The sequence below is a fragment of the Bos mutus genome, chromosome 24 (assembly GCF_027580195.1).
Source record: "Bos mutus isolate GX-2022 chromosome 24, NWIPB_WYAK_1.1, whole genome shotgun sequence".
NCBI classification, from domain to species: Eukaryota; Metazoa; Chordata; class Mammalia; order Artiodactyla; family Bovidae; genus Bos; species Bos mutus.
Window position 1 is genome coordinate 34,628,783 of NC_091640.1, and position 15,966 is coordinate 34,644,748.

Sequence of the window (15,966 nt, forward strand, 5' to 3'; positions counted from 1 at the left end):
TAGATTGAAAAACAAAGAAAGAAAGTGAAGTCTCTTGGTCGTGTCTGATTCTTTGCAACCCCATGGACTGTAGTAGCCTACCAGGTTCCTCCGTCCATGGGATTTTCCAGGCAAGAATACTGGAGTGGGTTGCCATTTCCTTCTCCGGATCTAAATTGGAAGTAATAGGGAATTTCCTGGCAGTCCAGTGGTTAGGACTCCACACTTTCACCACTGAGGGTCTGGGTTCAATCCATGGTCAGGGAACTCAGTTCAGTTCAGTTCAGTCACTCAGTCATGTCCGACTCTTTGTGACCCCATGAATCGCAGCACACCAGGCCTTCCTGTCCATCACCAACTCCCAGAGTTCACTCAGACTCACGTCCATCGAGTCAGTGATGCCATCCAGCCATCTCATCCTCTGTCCTCCCCTTCTCCTCCTGCTCCCAATCCCTCCCAGCATCAGAGTCCTTTCCAGTGAGTCAACTCTTCGCATGAGGTGGCCAAAGTACTAGAGTTTCAGCTTCAGCATCATTCCTTCCAAAGAAATCCCGGGGCTGATCTCCTTCAGAATGGACTGGTTGGATCTCCTTGCAGTCCAAGGGACTCTCAAGACTCTTCTCCAACACCACAGTTCATAAGCATCAATTCTTTGGTGCTCAGCCTTCTTCACAGTCCAACTCTCACACCCATACATGACCACAGGAAAAACCATAGCCTTGACTAGATGGACCTTTGTTGGCAAAATAATGTCTCTGCTTTTCAATATGCTATCTAGGTTGGTCATAACTTCCCTTCCAAGGAGTAAGCGTCTTTTATTTCATGGCTGCAGTCACCATCTGCAGTGATTTTGGAGCCCAAAAAATAAAGTCTGACAGTGTTTCCACTGTTTCCCCATCTATTTCCCATGAAGTGATGGGACCGGATGCCATGATCTTCATTTTCTGAATGTTGAGCTTTAAGCCAACTTTTTCACTCTCCACTTTCACTTTCATCAAGAGGCTTTTGAGTTCCTCTTCACTTTCTGCCATAAGGGTGGTGTCATCTGCATATCTGAGGTTATTGATATTTCTCCCAGCAATCTTGATTCCAGTTTGTGCTTTTTCCAGTCCAGCATTTCTCATGATGTACTCTGCATAGAAGTTAAATAAGCAGGGTGACAATACAGACAGGTCAGGGAACTAAGATACCACAAACTGGGTGGTGGAGCCACAGAGAGAGAGAAAAAAAAGGAAGTGATGGTTCTTTTTTTTTTTTTAATTGGAGTATAGTTGCTTTACAATGTTGTGTTAGTCTCAGCAAAGTGAATCAGCTATACATATACATATAGCCCATCTTTTTTGGGTTTCCTTCCCATTTAGGTCACCAGAGTTCCCTATACTACACAGTAGGTTCTCATTGTGTGTGTTAGTTGCCATCTCATCCAACCATTTCATCCTCTGTTGCCCCCTTCTCTTTTTGCCTTCAATCTTTCCCAGTATCAGGGTCTTTTCCAGTTAGTAGCTCTTCGCATCAGATGGCCAAAGTATTGGAGTTTCAGTTTCAGCTTCAGCATCAGTCCTTCCGATGACTATTCAGGGTTGATTTCTTTTAGGATTGACTGGTTTGATCTCCTTGCTGTCCAAGGGACTCTCAAGAGTCTTCGTGCTCATATGACTATCCCAGTCTCCCAACTCTTCCCACTGCCTCCCCTCCCCCCTTGGTGTACATACATTTGGTCTCTATGTCTGTCTCTATTTCTGCTTGGAAGTAATGGCTCTTTTCTTAAGGAAGATTCTGAATGTGCTTCTTACAGGAAATGTTGCAGGGAGGAAGCCCATTCTGACTCCACGTTGGAACTTTCTTTGACTTGCTTTTCGTTGCTTTTATTTTATAATGATACAGAGTGGTTTGCCTCAGAGAATCCTGCCCCTCTGCCTGTCTGTTAAACTAGAGTGCCTTTGTTTAGAACCCTGTTCACTTGTGGATGGCAGGAAAGAAGAAATTAACACATCCCCTGCCTGAGGCTTGCCATTCTAGGAGATATTTGCAAGATTAATGGCCTTTTTACTTTGCATCCTCACCTCCCCTCATCTCTAATATGTAAAAGAACCTGGCATCCAGACCCTATAAAATGGTTCTCTTGTGGCGCTAGCCTGCCATCTTGTTGGTCTGCTGGCACTCCAATTAAAATCTCTTCCTTGCCTCAAGACCTCCTCTTTCGGATTCATCCTCCTATCATGCGGTGAGCGGAGAGTGAGCCTGGATTTAGTGACAGAAACTTGGGCCTCTTGCATTTCAACCATTTTGTTTTAGAGACAAGACTGGAGGCTCTGAAAGAATAAATGATCTAAACTTGGTGGATGAGTTCAGAACTGCTTACTTGCAGGTAAGCACCTTTTCTGCACACTGGGATGCCAATGAAGAATTTTATATTTTTCACTTCAAACTTAAGCAAAATGACATATACATGTATCTGTTGGTGGGGCAGGGTACAAAGCAGGAACAGGCATTGCAAAGAATGCGGCAAGTAAATTGTCAAGGATGGCAACCATCATGGCAACCACCATATGCCTTTGAGTTTCTGGATGTGTTCAAGTACAAGAGTCAGTGACTGAAAGAGAATTACTTACATTCAGGTGGAAGCCAATACATACATTATTTCATTTAGTCATCATGGGAAATAGATGGGGAAACAGTGGAAACAGTGTCAGACTTTATTTTTTTCAGCTCCAAAATCACTGCAGATGGTGATTGCAGCCATGAAATTAAAAGACGCTTACTCCTTGGAAGAAAAGTTTTGACCAACCTAGATAGCATATTGAAAAGCAGAGACATTATTTTGCCAACAAAGGTCCATCTAGTCAAGGCTATGGTTTTTCCTGTGGTCATGTATGGATGTGACAGTTGGACTGTGAAGAAAGCTGAGCACCGAAGAATTGATGCTTTTGAACTGTGGTGTTGGAGAAGAGTCTTGAGAGTCCCTTGGACTGCAAGGAGATCCAACCAGTCCATTCTGAAGGAGATCAGCCTGGGATTTCTTTGGAAAGAATGATGCTGAAGCTAAAACTCCAGTACTTTGGCCACCTCATGCGAAGAGTTGACTCACTGGAAAAGACTCTGATGCTGGGAGGGATTGGGAGCAGGAGGAGAAGGGGAGGACAGAGGATGAGATGGCTGGATGGCATCACTGACTCGATGGACATGAGTCTGAGTGAACTCCGGGAGTTGGTGATGGACAGGGAGGCCTGGTGTGCTGCACAACTGAGTGACTGAACTGAACTGAATAACTCTGTAAGGCAAAAATTACTGTTCTACAGACTGAAAAACAACACAGGCTCAGTGAAGATAATAATTATTCTGAGTAATGGCAACCATCAAGTTGCAAAGACCAAACCATAGCCAAACAACATAAACTGCTCACTCTTGCCCACTCCATTTCCCTATCACTTGTTTATACCATTAATTTACAATTCTGTGAAATCTGTCATAGTCTACACAGCCCTTGCCTTTTTCCCTTTGCACTCTTGGTACCTTTTGGTGCAAGGAGCTCATAACAATGGATTGTTAAATCTTCTAATCCCTTCAGATCCATGTGAGCAGCTCCTGGCTTTAGTCATGTTGCCATAAATAAGCCTAGCAGGGGCTACTTCATAAAATGGTTTCTCCTCTGTACTTTAGGTAACTCTCAATTTCCATGTGTCTATAAGTTGAAAACGTTAAAGAACCACAAATAAGCTTTTAAAAATGTTGAATCCCAGTTCCTACTCTTGATCTCATTTATTTTCAGGAACCACTTCTCATTTAAGGCATACTCAGCTACTTAAAGGATTCAGGGAGATTTAAAGTCAGTACGAGTGCCCTCACCGTTGACTGTTTATAGAGTATTTTTTCTGTTTTGATAGTTTTCGGGAGGCAACACAGCTTCCTCGGGGGATGTAGGATTTTTTTTCACTATGTAGGGCATTCTCCCAACATGCATGAACTCCGCAAATCTTTTAAGTCCAGGGTATCCTTCCCCGGTACCCTAAACCTGCTAGTTTATTACATACAGGATTAACCAGGACCCTGGCAGAATCGGTCAAGGTCACCGGGGCAGGTGCCACTACCCCAGAACCTGACAGCACGCTTCCAGGCCCATTTCCATCTTCGCTCTCCCACCCCCACTCTCACTCCCACCCCCCACTCCGGGGGTTCGCTCGGGCTGACGGCGACTTGGTCCGGAGACGCCTCCTCCGCCCTAGCGGTGGCCCAGCTTGGCACCGCGCCTCTGGAAGCTTCCTGAGTGGCAGGCGGTGTGGGCGGCCCGGGGGAAACCGGGGCGGAGCCGGCGGCGGCCGGGGGGCCGGGCTACGCCTCCGCGGGCTGATCGACCGCGCCGGCTGGCGGAAGCCGCGCTTAGCCGGGCTGGAGCCGCTCGGGTGGAAGGTCCGAGGCAGCGCCGCGCCCGCTTTTGCCGTCTAGCCGGCCTCCAGCCCCAAGACCCGCTCGCCCGCGGTCCCCGCGCCATGCAGCGCCTAGCCATGGACTTGCGGATGCTCTCCCGGGAGCTCTCGCACTACTTGGAGCATCAAGTCCGGGTGGGTTTCTTCGGTTCAGGCGTGGGCTTCTCCCTGATCCTGGGCTTCAGCGTCGCTTACGCCTGCTACTACCTGAGCAGCATTGCCAAGGTGAGCCGGGGAATGGCGCGGGCGCCTTGGCACAGGGCCGCGGGCAGCTTTGCCGGGAGTGACAACAGCAGGCGAAGCCGGAGGTGCCGCTGGCAAGCCAAGGGCGAGTGGCCGGGGCCATCCGGGGGCCCCCTTTCCCCGGCATCTGATGGATGCCCTCCGAGAGCGCGGGACCCTGCTGACCTCGGCGCGGGTGGCGCTGCCCGGTCACCTTTAGCTAACCCGGCGGAGCTGCCCCTGAGATGCTCTCTTAACATTTTTCAGGGTGACTCCCGGGCGTCAACTCTCGCCTTTACCTAGAGAGGTTTAATAAACCGCTCTTAGGTTCGTTGTGTTTGAAGAACTTGCATCAGGCTTCCAAGAAGGATATTAATCAGACGGGTCTCGCGCGCTGGGGGACTAGTCTGCGCTTGTTACTGGTTTACGGTTGGCAGAAACTTTGCTCTGTTCTGGGCCCTTCACTGATACTGGCTCTCTCCACAGAAGCCCCAGTTAGTGACGGGGGGTGAGAGTTTCAGCCGCTTCCTTCAGGACCACTGTCCCGTGGTGACAGAAACCTACTACCCGACCGTCTGGTGCTGGGAGAGTCGAGGACAGACGCTGCTGAGACCTTTCATCACTTCCAAGCCCCTGGTGCAGTACAGGAAGTATGTAAATTTCCATTTTTCAGTCATTTCTTCAAAGTCACAGTGTTTTGCATACTTTCAGTGTTTGGTTCGTAGAACCTCTGGCTTAGGACGTATATAGAAGAGCAAGGAGGGATGAAGGTGGAAGGTACGTGTGCCACACACGCGCAACCGCAGGAAGATGCTCACGTGTCACCTTTCATCGCTGTGTTGGGGAGGTGCTCTGGTGTAAACGGTTTATTTCTAAGATGACAGAGGTGCTTGGGACTTACTCTTTTCCGAATTTGCCCTGCATCTGGCTCTGAGAACCTAGATTCTTTGATGATGTACATTGAACTGGTGGTGGGGGTGAGATGGATGCTAGTTAATTTGGACTTTCTGTGATGGACCCCAGTAAAATGCTTATCATATTGATAAGCAAATGGGTTTCAATGATAATGTCCTTAAGGTGTTAAAAGATGTGGTCCAGAATATATCAGTAACCAGGAGATTTAAACGGTGCTTATTATTAATTTTCCTGAGTCATCTATTCCTTTCTGGAATTTCTTTTGTTGTCTGGAACTTGCACTATTTATTTGGGAAAATTCTTCAAGGTTGTAGATACGGTGTGAGAAGTACTTTGACACCTTTAAGAAGCCAATTTTGTAATATGCACTATGAGGAGACTCCATTATAGAGTGAAGACAGCAAGAGCAGTGACCAGATCGCCAGTTTACTTACTCATCATTTCCCTGTTGAATTATTTGGATGACCTCAATCAAATAGGGGTTCAATGCTGGGTATTTCAGAGTAATGAGGAAATGGTTAAAATAAGTATGTGACGTAGTTTGAAGTTCATTTTTGTATACTACCTTTTACTGATCTTGCTGAAAATACTTATTGTACTAATTTTGTGACATCCATGCAATGGAAGAAAGTGACGTGTGTGTTGGTGCAGAAAAAAGTTATTTTAAGATGACTAAATAACGTCAGGTATATATACAGAATTAAGAAGTAACACTAAGTCATGACTTGCGGGACTTCCCTGGTTGTCCAGTGTTTAAGACTCTGCCCTTCCAATGCAGGGGTTGTGGGTTTGATTGATCCCTGGTCAGGGAACTAAGATCCCACATGCCATGTGGTGTGGCCAAAAAAAAAAAAAAACCAACCATGACTTGAAACACTAAAGGAGTATATCTTTTGTATTATTTCTTTCAGTGAACTTATTAAAACTGCAGATGGAGGACAGATCTCCCTGGACTGGTTTGATAATGATAACAGTAAGCATTATATGGACGCCAGCACCCGACCTACTGTCTTATTGTTGCCTGGCCTCACTGGAACAAGCAAGGAATCCTATATCCTTCATATGATCCACCTCAGTGAAGAACTAGGATACAGGTACCCATGAATGATTTCTTTTATTTTTCACTTAATTCATTTTAAATGAGGCTTCACTGTGTCTACATGTTTGTTTCTGAAATACTTCTTATTTCTTTCATGGATTAAGTAATCCCCTAAATTTCCCTGCTTCCTTCTTTCCCTCTTTTTTTTTGTTATATAACAAATTATCTCCAAACATAGTAGTTAAAAACAGCAGCATTTCTGCTCACAATTCTGTGCGTCAACAGTTTGGGCTGAGCTCAGTTGGGTGGTTCTTTTTGCCTTGGATGGTCAGCAGCCAGGGCAACTCTTGGCTTGGGAGTCATCTGCAGCAATGGCTCGTGTCAGCTCCACGTGATCTTTCACCCTCTATCAGGCTCACCAGTGTTCACTGGGTGGCAGAGGGTCCCAAGAGTCCAAAAGTCAGACCTCCCTGGTGGTCCAGTGATTAAGAATCTGCATGCCAATGCAGGGAACATAGGTTAAAGAAGATCCCACATGCTGTAGGGCAACTAAGCCTGTGCACTACAGCTACTGAGCCCTTGCTCAAGAGCCTGTGCTCTGCAATAAGAGAAGCCACAGCAATGAAAAGCCTGCAAACCACAGTGAAGAGTAGTCCCCGCTCACCACAACTAGAGAAAGCCCATGCACAGTAATGAAGACCCAGCACAGCCAAAATAAATAAATAAATAAAATCTAAAAAATTTTTTTAAAGAATCTAAAGTGACAGCTGCAAGTCTTCTTCAGGCCCATTCCCTGGTGGTGGCTCAGACAGTGAAGAATCTGCCTGCAGTGCAGGAGACCCAGGTTCAATCCCTGAATCAGAAAGATCCCCTGCAGAAGGGAATGGTAACCCACTGCAGTATTCTTGTCTGGAGAATTCTATGGACAGAGGAGCCTGGCGGGCTATAGTCCATGGGGTCACAAAGAGTCAGACATGACTGAGCAACCAACACTACAGTTTAAGCATGCTCACAATATTGTTTCTGCCAGATTGTAGTCAAAACAAGTCATGTGGTCAGCCTTAAGTCAGCAGGTAAGAATTTAGACTCCACCTCCTATTAAGTATGTTTGCAGTCTATTGGAGACAGTCAGGTGGTTTCAGTGCCACTGACATTAAAAAAAAAAAAAAAAAAAAAAGGGTCCTGTACTTTGGTACAAGTCTAGACTGAGTCCTTAGGCTGCAAAACAGATCTAAGTCACTGATGATCCCTTGCACGGGATGAAGCAGATAACAGAGCCTGGGGAAAGGTGTGTAATGTGGGGGAAGTGCGTGGGCTTTAAAGACAGGTCTGGGTTCAAATGTTGGAACTGCCACTTGCAGAGCTGAAACGAATTAGGTTGTAGCAGGTGGTTTCATGCCTTGAACAAAGCAGATCTGTAGATATGTTTATCTTCCTTTGTGAACTTTCTATTCCCTGACAAGAGTAGAACAGTTTTTTTTAATAGTTTAAAGAGCAAGTACAAGCAAACCTGCTTCTTGAGAAACATCTAGTTTCCTCACAGGAATGCTTGTACATTATGATAATGTTTCTTATACAATAGAGTTGCATGAGCACCCCCAGTATCAGGATGATGCATGTGCCTTCAAGCCTCAGTTACTATCTTACGGAAAGTTCAAGTTTATAGGGAGGGTTGTGCATTCTGTCAGGTCAACAGGGAATCATTGGCGTTTCACTGGTGAGATATGATTTAGAGACAACCTAACTCCTCTCATGTGGACAACTGAAACCTAAAAATTTACTGTTACTCTTAAGTAGATGTCTTTTCCTGTACCCCAAACAAAGAGGCAGAACTTTTCTGTTAAAGTCCAGTAATTCAAAATTAATAATGAAAGGAAAGTAAGCTGAGGGTCACTTAAGGTAATGGTGAGCAGAGGAGGGCAAAGGTAAATGAAACTGAATGGGGAATGCTTGGCCTACCTTCACTGGCAGAGTGCACCATGTACTCGCTGAATTAACTTGCCTCTGGGAGGAGAAGAGAATTTGCAAGTCAGACAACTCCAGTCATTCTTCCAAATTGTATCAATTAGAAAAGTCCTTCAGCTCCCAGAGAGCAAATAAAGCAAGACGACCAGGTGGCCAAGAGTGTATTTAGAGAGAAGCCCTCACAGAAACCAGAGTACTGGAGAAAAAATTATTCCCTGTAATAAGTTATACCCATATAATTGATAAAGTAGCTGGAAATCTCATTCATTTCTCTAAGATTTCTTTAAAAAGAAATTCTATTCAATAACACAGCCTAAGAGGTATTATTTTGTATACAAGGATAATTTCCTGTTTTCTTAAATCTTTTTCCTATTCTCTGAATTAAGTTCCAACACTTCCCCAGTGGCTCAGCGGTAAAGAATCTGCCTGCCAATGCAGGAGACATAGGACACTCGGTTCGATCCCTGGGTTGGGAAGAGCCCCAGGAGGAGAAAAGGGCAACCTACTCCAGTATTCTTGCTGGGAAAATCCCATGGACAGAGGAGCCTAGTGGGCTATAGTCCATGGGGTCTCAAAGAGTCAGACATGATTAAAACAAACACTATACTGTATACTAGTTCAAGTAAGGTCAGAGAGAAAAATGGTAACTCTAAGAGCATCTTAATCATCTTCTATTGAGACCATTCATCTATTTTATGCCACCCCCAACTAATATTTAAAAAGAGTGACCTGTCTAGAATTGTGTAATAATAAGTTCATTGGCATCTAGGTCAGTTATTAAGTATTTTGGCATAATCAAGTACAGTATCCGAACCTCTGTTCCCAAAGAGCATAAACACTGTCTAGTGGAACTGACAGAGAATATTCAGTAATAAAGAAGAAATTCATTAGAGAGGACCAGGATTGGCTTCAAGTGACAGAAAACTCAGACTAACAGTGACTTAAACAAGGTACAGGTTTACTTCTCTCTCATGTGAAAATCTAAGAAGGTGGACTGAGTTTCTGTAGCATCAGAAGAGCAAGTTTTGGGACTTTCCTGGTGGTCCAGTGGCTAAGACTCTTCGCTCCCAAGCAGGGGGCCCAGGTTCAATCCCTGGCCAGGGAACTAGATCCCACATGCTGCAACCAAGAATAAATAAATAAATACTTTATTTTAATAATAATAATAATAATTAATAAATAAATAATAAATAAATACAGTCGAATAAATAAATACTTTAAATAAATAAATAAATACTTTTTGGAAAAAAGTAAGTTTCTTTTCTCATGTCACTTCATAACTTATGGCTGCTTCAGCTCCAGCTGTCACATCTGCATTCCAACCCCCAAGAAGAAGGAAAAACGGAGACTAGAGAAGGCACCATATTTTTTTAAGGATGCTTTGCAACAAATGTGCTTGTTAGTTTTGCTTTCCTCACATGGGTCTGCTCTTTCTTAGCTGGAAAGGATGTTTGAGAGTAAAATTTTTATTTGGAGCAGCTATGTACCCAGAGGAAACTGGGGGACTCTGTTACTGAGGAAGAAGGGGAGGGTGGACATTGAGAGATCCCGGACAGTCTCCAGCACTGACTGATCAGAGCGTTGCAAGGGCCAGGATTCTGTACTGCCAGGAAGCAAGTGAGACACTTTATAGAGGGAAGAAATAGGTCAGCATGGTTGGATGCAACTGAAAGGGCCAGGAGAATGAGGGTGGATAAAGGACAATCTGAGAATATGTAGCAGGGCAGGAGGAAGGAAGCCCAGCTGCTGGGCAAAAAAGGCCTCAGGAAACAAGAGCAAGAGTGAGTCACACATTTGTTTGTTTATTTGGCCGAACGGCTTACAGTAGCCTAGTTCCCTGACCAGGGATTGAACCTGGGTCCCCTGCAATGGGAAGTGTGGAGTCCTAACCCCTGTACTGCCAGGGAATTCCTGGATCACACAGTTAAATTTTGACAGAGAAAAGAGAGAAACAGCAGAAGAGGACAAAAGGATCAATTGAGGAATTAGTCAAGATTGCAGGCTTATGTTTCAAAAAATTTCCTTCTTGACACACTTAAAAAATACTCACAGGGGCTTCCCTGGTATCTTAGTTGTAAAGAATCCTCCTGCCAATGCAGGAGACCCGGGTTCAATCCCTGAGCCAGGAAGATCCCACATGCTGTGGAACAACTAAGCCCTTGCACCGCAGCTACTGAAGCCAGTGTGCCCTAGAGCCTGTGAGAACAAGAGAAACCACAGCAATGAGGAGCCCTCACGGTGCAAATAGAGAGTAGCCCCAGCTCACTGCTTCCATGGTGGTAAAGAATCTGACTAAAATTCAGGCGACCTGAATTCAAAAGCCTGGATCTAGAAGATCCCCTGGAGAAAATAATGGCTACCCACTCCAACATTCTTGCCTGGAGAATTCCATGGACAGAGGAGACTGGCGGGCCATAGTCCAGGGGGTTGCAAAGAGTCGGACACAAGTGAACACCTAACACACCAGCTCACTGCAACTTGAGAAAAGCCCGCCCGCCCCCGCAGCAACGAAGACCCAGCACAGCCAAAAAGAAAGAAATTAAAACAAAAAAATTTTTTTAAAGAACATTAAAAAAATACAGAAAGCACTGATTTCTTCTGTGGTTTGATAGGACTGATATCTCCTGTCCTTCACAGCAGAGCCCACTATTGGGAGCAAGGATGCCAGTGTCCATCATTTATCTTTCTGAGATATTTAAAGTGGGCGATGATTTATTTTTTAAATTTTAAGATGTTTAATAGGTGTATGAAGTTGACAAAGAAGTAAAGGTCAAGTGGATCAAAATGCTTCAGCAAATGTCTTTTCAACATGAAAGTAATGCAGAAATACAGACAATTCCAGTGTCAACCTTTGACCATCAATAACTCTTTTACCTATGGGAAAGAAGAAAATTAGAGATATTTATGTTTCCTAGTTTAAAACTTACCATTATTGTAACTCTTAGGGCTACAAATATTTCAGGAAGAATAAATACACATCACATGCAGAGAACTCAAAATTTCTTGATAACGCCACATAGTTGCTAATACAGACACATCAACCTAATATCTGTTGTCTCCTTTTATCACTTTTTGTATTTTCTGTCTTTTTAATTTTCTCTATTTGCTACTGTAGATTGTTTTAGCCTAAGAGCTACTCCTTTATTCTCCTTTCCGTTAAAGTGGGAGATGATTTTCAAGAGGTTAAAATTTGACTAATTGTAAATGCTCCTTCACTTTCCAGTTTGGAGTTTGGGCTTGCACATTTTTTTATGTAGAGGAAGTAGTACCAGCGGAGGCTAGATGGTTAGCTTTTCCTGAAGCATTAAGAGCACAGTGGAGGGCTGTCGGAAGACTCTTCCTGAGGGAGGAAGGAGGAGAATGAACTATTGAAAATCAGGCACAAAAACGAAAGGATGAGCTTTGACTACTAGTCAAAGCTATGGTTTTTCCAGTACTCAGGTACGAATGTGAGAATTGGACCATAAAGAAGGCTGAATGCCAAAGAATTGGTGCTTTCGAACTGTGGTGCTGGCGAAGACTCTTGAGAGTCCCTTGGACTGCAAGGAAATCAAACCAGTCAATCCTAAAGGGAATCAACCCTGATTATTCATTGGAAGGACTGACGCTGAAGCTGAAGCTCCAGTACTTTGGCCACCTGCTGCAGAGAGCCAACTCATTGGAAAATACCCTGATACTGGAAAGGATTTCAGGCAAGAGAATGACAGAGCATGAGATGATTAGATGGCATCACCAACTCAATGAACATGAGTTTGCGCAAACTCATGGTTTTGAGCTTTTGAGTTTTGAGCAAATTCAAGGAGATGGTGAAGGACAGGGAAGCCTGGCATGCTGCAGTCCATGGGGTTGTAAGAGTTGGACACAGCTTAGTGACTGAACAACAATCTAAAAGCAGTATCTTAGATAAGACATCATTTTAAATTAACATCAGAATGTTTTTTATCTGAAAGTATGTTTATGATTTTTTGTTAAAATAATTTCATTTTTGAAGTTTTGAAAATGAGTCAGTTGATTATTCATGAGACTGGCTAGATGAGATAATGCTAAATGTTAGAAAGCACTGAATGAGGTACGTAGCTTATTTAATGGCATTTCTGGGAAAGGATATGGTGGATGCCAACAAGTGATCCTGTTCTCTAGGGAACTTGCTGTTAGATGTTCCACTATAAAATGATACCTTAATTAACAAACTTTCAGGGACAAAGCTCTTTTTATCAGAGCTGACATGCACTCAAAGGGTACTCTGTGTTCAGAGCACCCATCTTTTTGGAAAAAGAGACTTCAATGTTACTAGTTTAGATAGCATGGGGCAACATAGTGAGTTATTTAAGTGGATCACCAAGTCAAATCTGCCTGCATTCAGAATCCAGCCTTGTCACATACTACCCATGTTTCCATGAACGAATTATTTAGTTAATCTGTGCCTCAATTTTCTCATCTGTAAAGACACCTATACTTCATAGGGGTATAAGGATTGCATGTAATGTGTATGAAGAACCTTGGCCCATGATGAACATTTGTTAAAGTATTAAGCTAGGAAAGTTAAAGAAGTGAAGCAGGCCATGGTCTGGCTTAGAAAAGACCCTCGGAAAAGACCCTCGGACTTCCCTGGCGATCAAGTGGTTAATTAAGACTCTGAGCTTCCAATGCAAAGGGCATTGAGCGTGGGTTCCATCGCTGGTCAGGGAATTAAGATCCCACATGCCTCACATTCTTTTAGTCTGGCCAAGGAGCATCATTCTTTTAGTCTGTTCAGATGGAAATGAGGTACTTACTTCCTTGGCCCTATTACCAGCTGAGAAACCATCCTAGGAGGGCCCAGAGACAGCAGTGTGCCTGGCCAGGCAGTGGGCAGAACAGGGAGAAGGAAGGTGAGACCTGGCTAAGGTGGAGCAGCCATTGGAATCTACGTCCTAGAACACATACATGTCTCTGACTTGGTTTGGGGAGATAAAGTTGCCAGCAGTGGGCTGTGACGTAGAGTAATTCCTGTTAGTTCATTATTATTATTTATTTTATTTTTTATTAAAATATTATTATTATTAATGTAGAACTCTTTTGTTCTTAAATAGCATTTTCTGTAAGTTAGTTCAACTGGGTCTTAAGTTAACAGAAATACCAAAGAGACCCAGCTAGAATTCAAATTAGTAAGATAAAATATGAGAATGTCAGAAAACAACTGAGTAAATGTTAGGGAAAATGGGAGCACTAATGGGGAAAAAAGATTCCAATAAGACATTTTCAGAGATTGTTGAAAAAGAACTCTTGACACTAATGGTATAATAAGGTTTTCAGCTTCCTCACATCAAAGATAACTGACGTTTTCCCCTTGTGGCCCTGGTTTTGAAATATTTAGCCTAATAAATTGCATTTAGTTAAATGTTAACTTGTTGGTCTCTTTTTGTTTTAAATTCACGAGGACACTTAGAGCTTGTGATCAGCACGAAATAATTAGAATTGCTATTTTTGTTTACCATAATTAAATTTAGCTTTGTTGAGTGCCTGCCACATAATAGGTGCCATATACAAGTTATTTTATTTAATATGAACTCAATTCCAAGATATATATTACTAACCCCATTTTACCAACCAAAAACAGAACTATAGTGTTAGTAATTTCACCAAAATTAAACAGTGTGACAGGGTTAAGTTTCCACTGTGCAGCCTTGCTGCAGAAAAATACACGACTTCTGTTCAGTTCAGTTCAGTCACTCAGTCGTGTCTGACTCTTTGCGACCCCATGGACTGCAGCTCGCCAGGTTTCCCCGTTCCATCACCAACTGACTTCTGTTAGGCTGTTTGAAATCTTGGTCATTTTTGAAAACTCTCCTTTACTACATTTTCACATCCTTGGATATCTCAGGCTCCCAACTTGGGAACAATTAGCTCCTCAAGTCTCGTGATTTTTGCTTATAGACCTGTAATATCACAGGACTCAATTTTATCAGGAAACTGTAGACACAACAGGCAAATAAGTCATGTTTCCTACTCAGAGAATAGATTTTATAGGGAAAGAGTTGAAACAAGAGAATGAGAGAATGAGGCTCATGATTTATGAATTAACTTTCGCTGTTCTCCATTACCGTGTGATAATCAGGAGCTGGGCATTAATGTGGTCAGTAATATATTCTCGTTAATTATGTGTTTGATTTCTGATGCTTCATATTCTAGAAGAAAGTATATGAATTATATTTATCTGTCTTGATGTCCTTCTGATCTTAGTGAGGTTGGAAATATTCAGGTATTATCATTTTTTAATAAGAATGTATTACACTGTTGGATGTAGTGTTATACAATTGTAAATCAGGTTATGATAGTTGATTAGGTTATACAAATGTGAATTAGGCTAAGATAGTTGTTAATGTTATTCATATACTTTATATCTTTACTAATTTTTTTGTCTTGCTGATGTGAGGATGTTAGAATCAACTATGATTGTGGATTTTCTATTTCTCCATTTAATTCTATCAATTTTTAGGTCATGTATTTGGAACCTCTGTTATGAGTCACATGTACATTTATGATTGTTAATCTTCCTGTGAATGAACTCTTACATCATTATGAAATGTCTTTCTTTGTCTCTGGTTGTGACATCTATCTGATATTACTGTATCCACTCTGTCCTACTTAGGCTTTTATTTATGTGATATATCTTTTTTTATACTTTAACTTTCAAAGAATCTATGTTTATTTTCAGTGCCTTGCTTGTAGATAGCATATAGTTGGGTCTTGAAGGTTTTTATCCAGTCTGACAACATCTGCCTTTTAATTAAAGCTTTTAAGTCCAATCACATTAAATGTCTTTATAGATATGCTAGATATCAAGTTTACTGTATTACTGTTTAATATTTTACTGTTGTATGATTTTTGATTCCCTCCTTCCCCTGTCGCTTTTCTCTCTCTTTTTGAGTCTATGAATTGTGTCTTTTAAAATCAAAATTGTCAAAATTTCGGCCATTATTTCTTTAAATATATTTTCTGTCCTATTCTCTCCTCTCCTTCTGGATCCAAAATTACAGGCATGTTTGATCTTTTGATAATGTCCCCCAAATCAATGAAATTTTATTCATTTTTTTCCAATCTTTTTTTTTCCTCTCTCATCTTGAGATTGGAACTGCAATTTGCAAATCCAGTGAATATTTTTTATTTCAGTATTGTATTTTTTTAACCTAGGCTTTCCATTTTTGATAGGTTTTATTGTTCTGGAAAATTCATTACAAGCTAATTTTCATCTATGTCCTTGAGGACAGTTATAAAAGCGGCTTGAAATCCACGCCTATTCATTCTAACACCTTGGACTGTCTCAGCTTCAGTTACATTGATTATCTTATCTCTTGAGTTGGGCCACATTTTTCTGTTTCTTCACAGTATAGTAATTGTGGATTTTGTTCTGAACAATTTGAATGATCCATTGTAGAGACT

General features: G+C 42.4%; 1 protein-coding gene and 1 long non-coding RNA gene across 2 annotated transcripts in view; one reads left to right on the forward strand and one right to left on the reverse strand.

Moving 5' to 3' along the window:
- The first annotated feature begins 4,325 nt into the window (after positions 1-4,325).
- ABHD3 (abhydrolase domain containing 3, phospholipase) overlaps positions 4,326-15,966 on the forward strand; it is a 49,848-nt gene continuing 38,207 nt past the window's right edge. Inside the window, exons 1-3 of the mRNA XM_005898883.2 lie at positions 4,326-4,628; positions 5,112-5,275; positions 6,452-6,634. Coding sequence (XP_005898945.1) covers positions 4,467-4,628; positions 5,112-5,275; positions 6,452-6,634 — 509 coding nt within the window. The 5' untranslated portion in view covers positions 4,326-4,466. The remainder of the gene's footprint in view (positions 4,629-5,111; positions 5,276-6,451; positions 6,635-15,966) is intronic.
- The window catches only part of LOC138985379 (uncharacterized), a 34,650-nt gene continuing 27,814 nt past the window's right edge, over positions 9,131-15,966 (reverse strand). Inside the window, exon 3 of the long non-coding RNA XR_011462442.1 lies at positions 9,131-9,663. This is a non-coding gene — a long non-coding RNA (uncharacterized lncRNA). The remainder of the gene's footprint in view (positions 9,664-15,966) is intronic.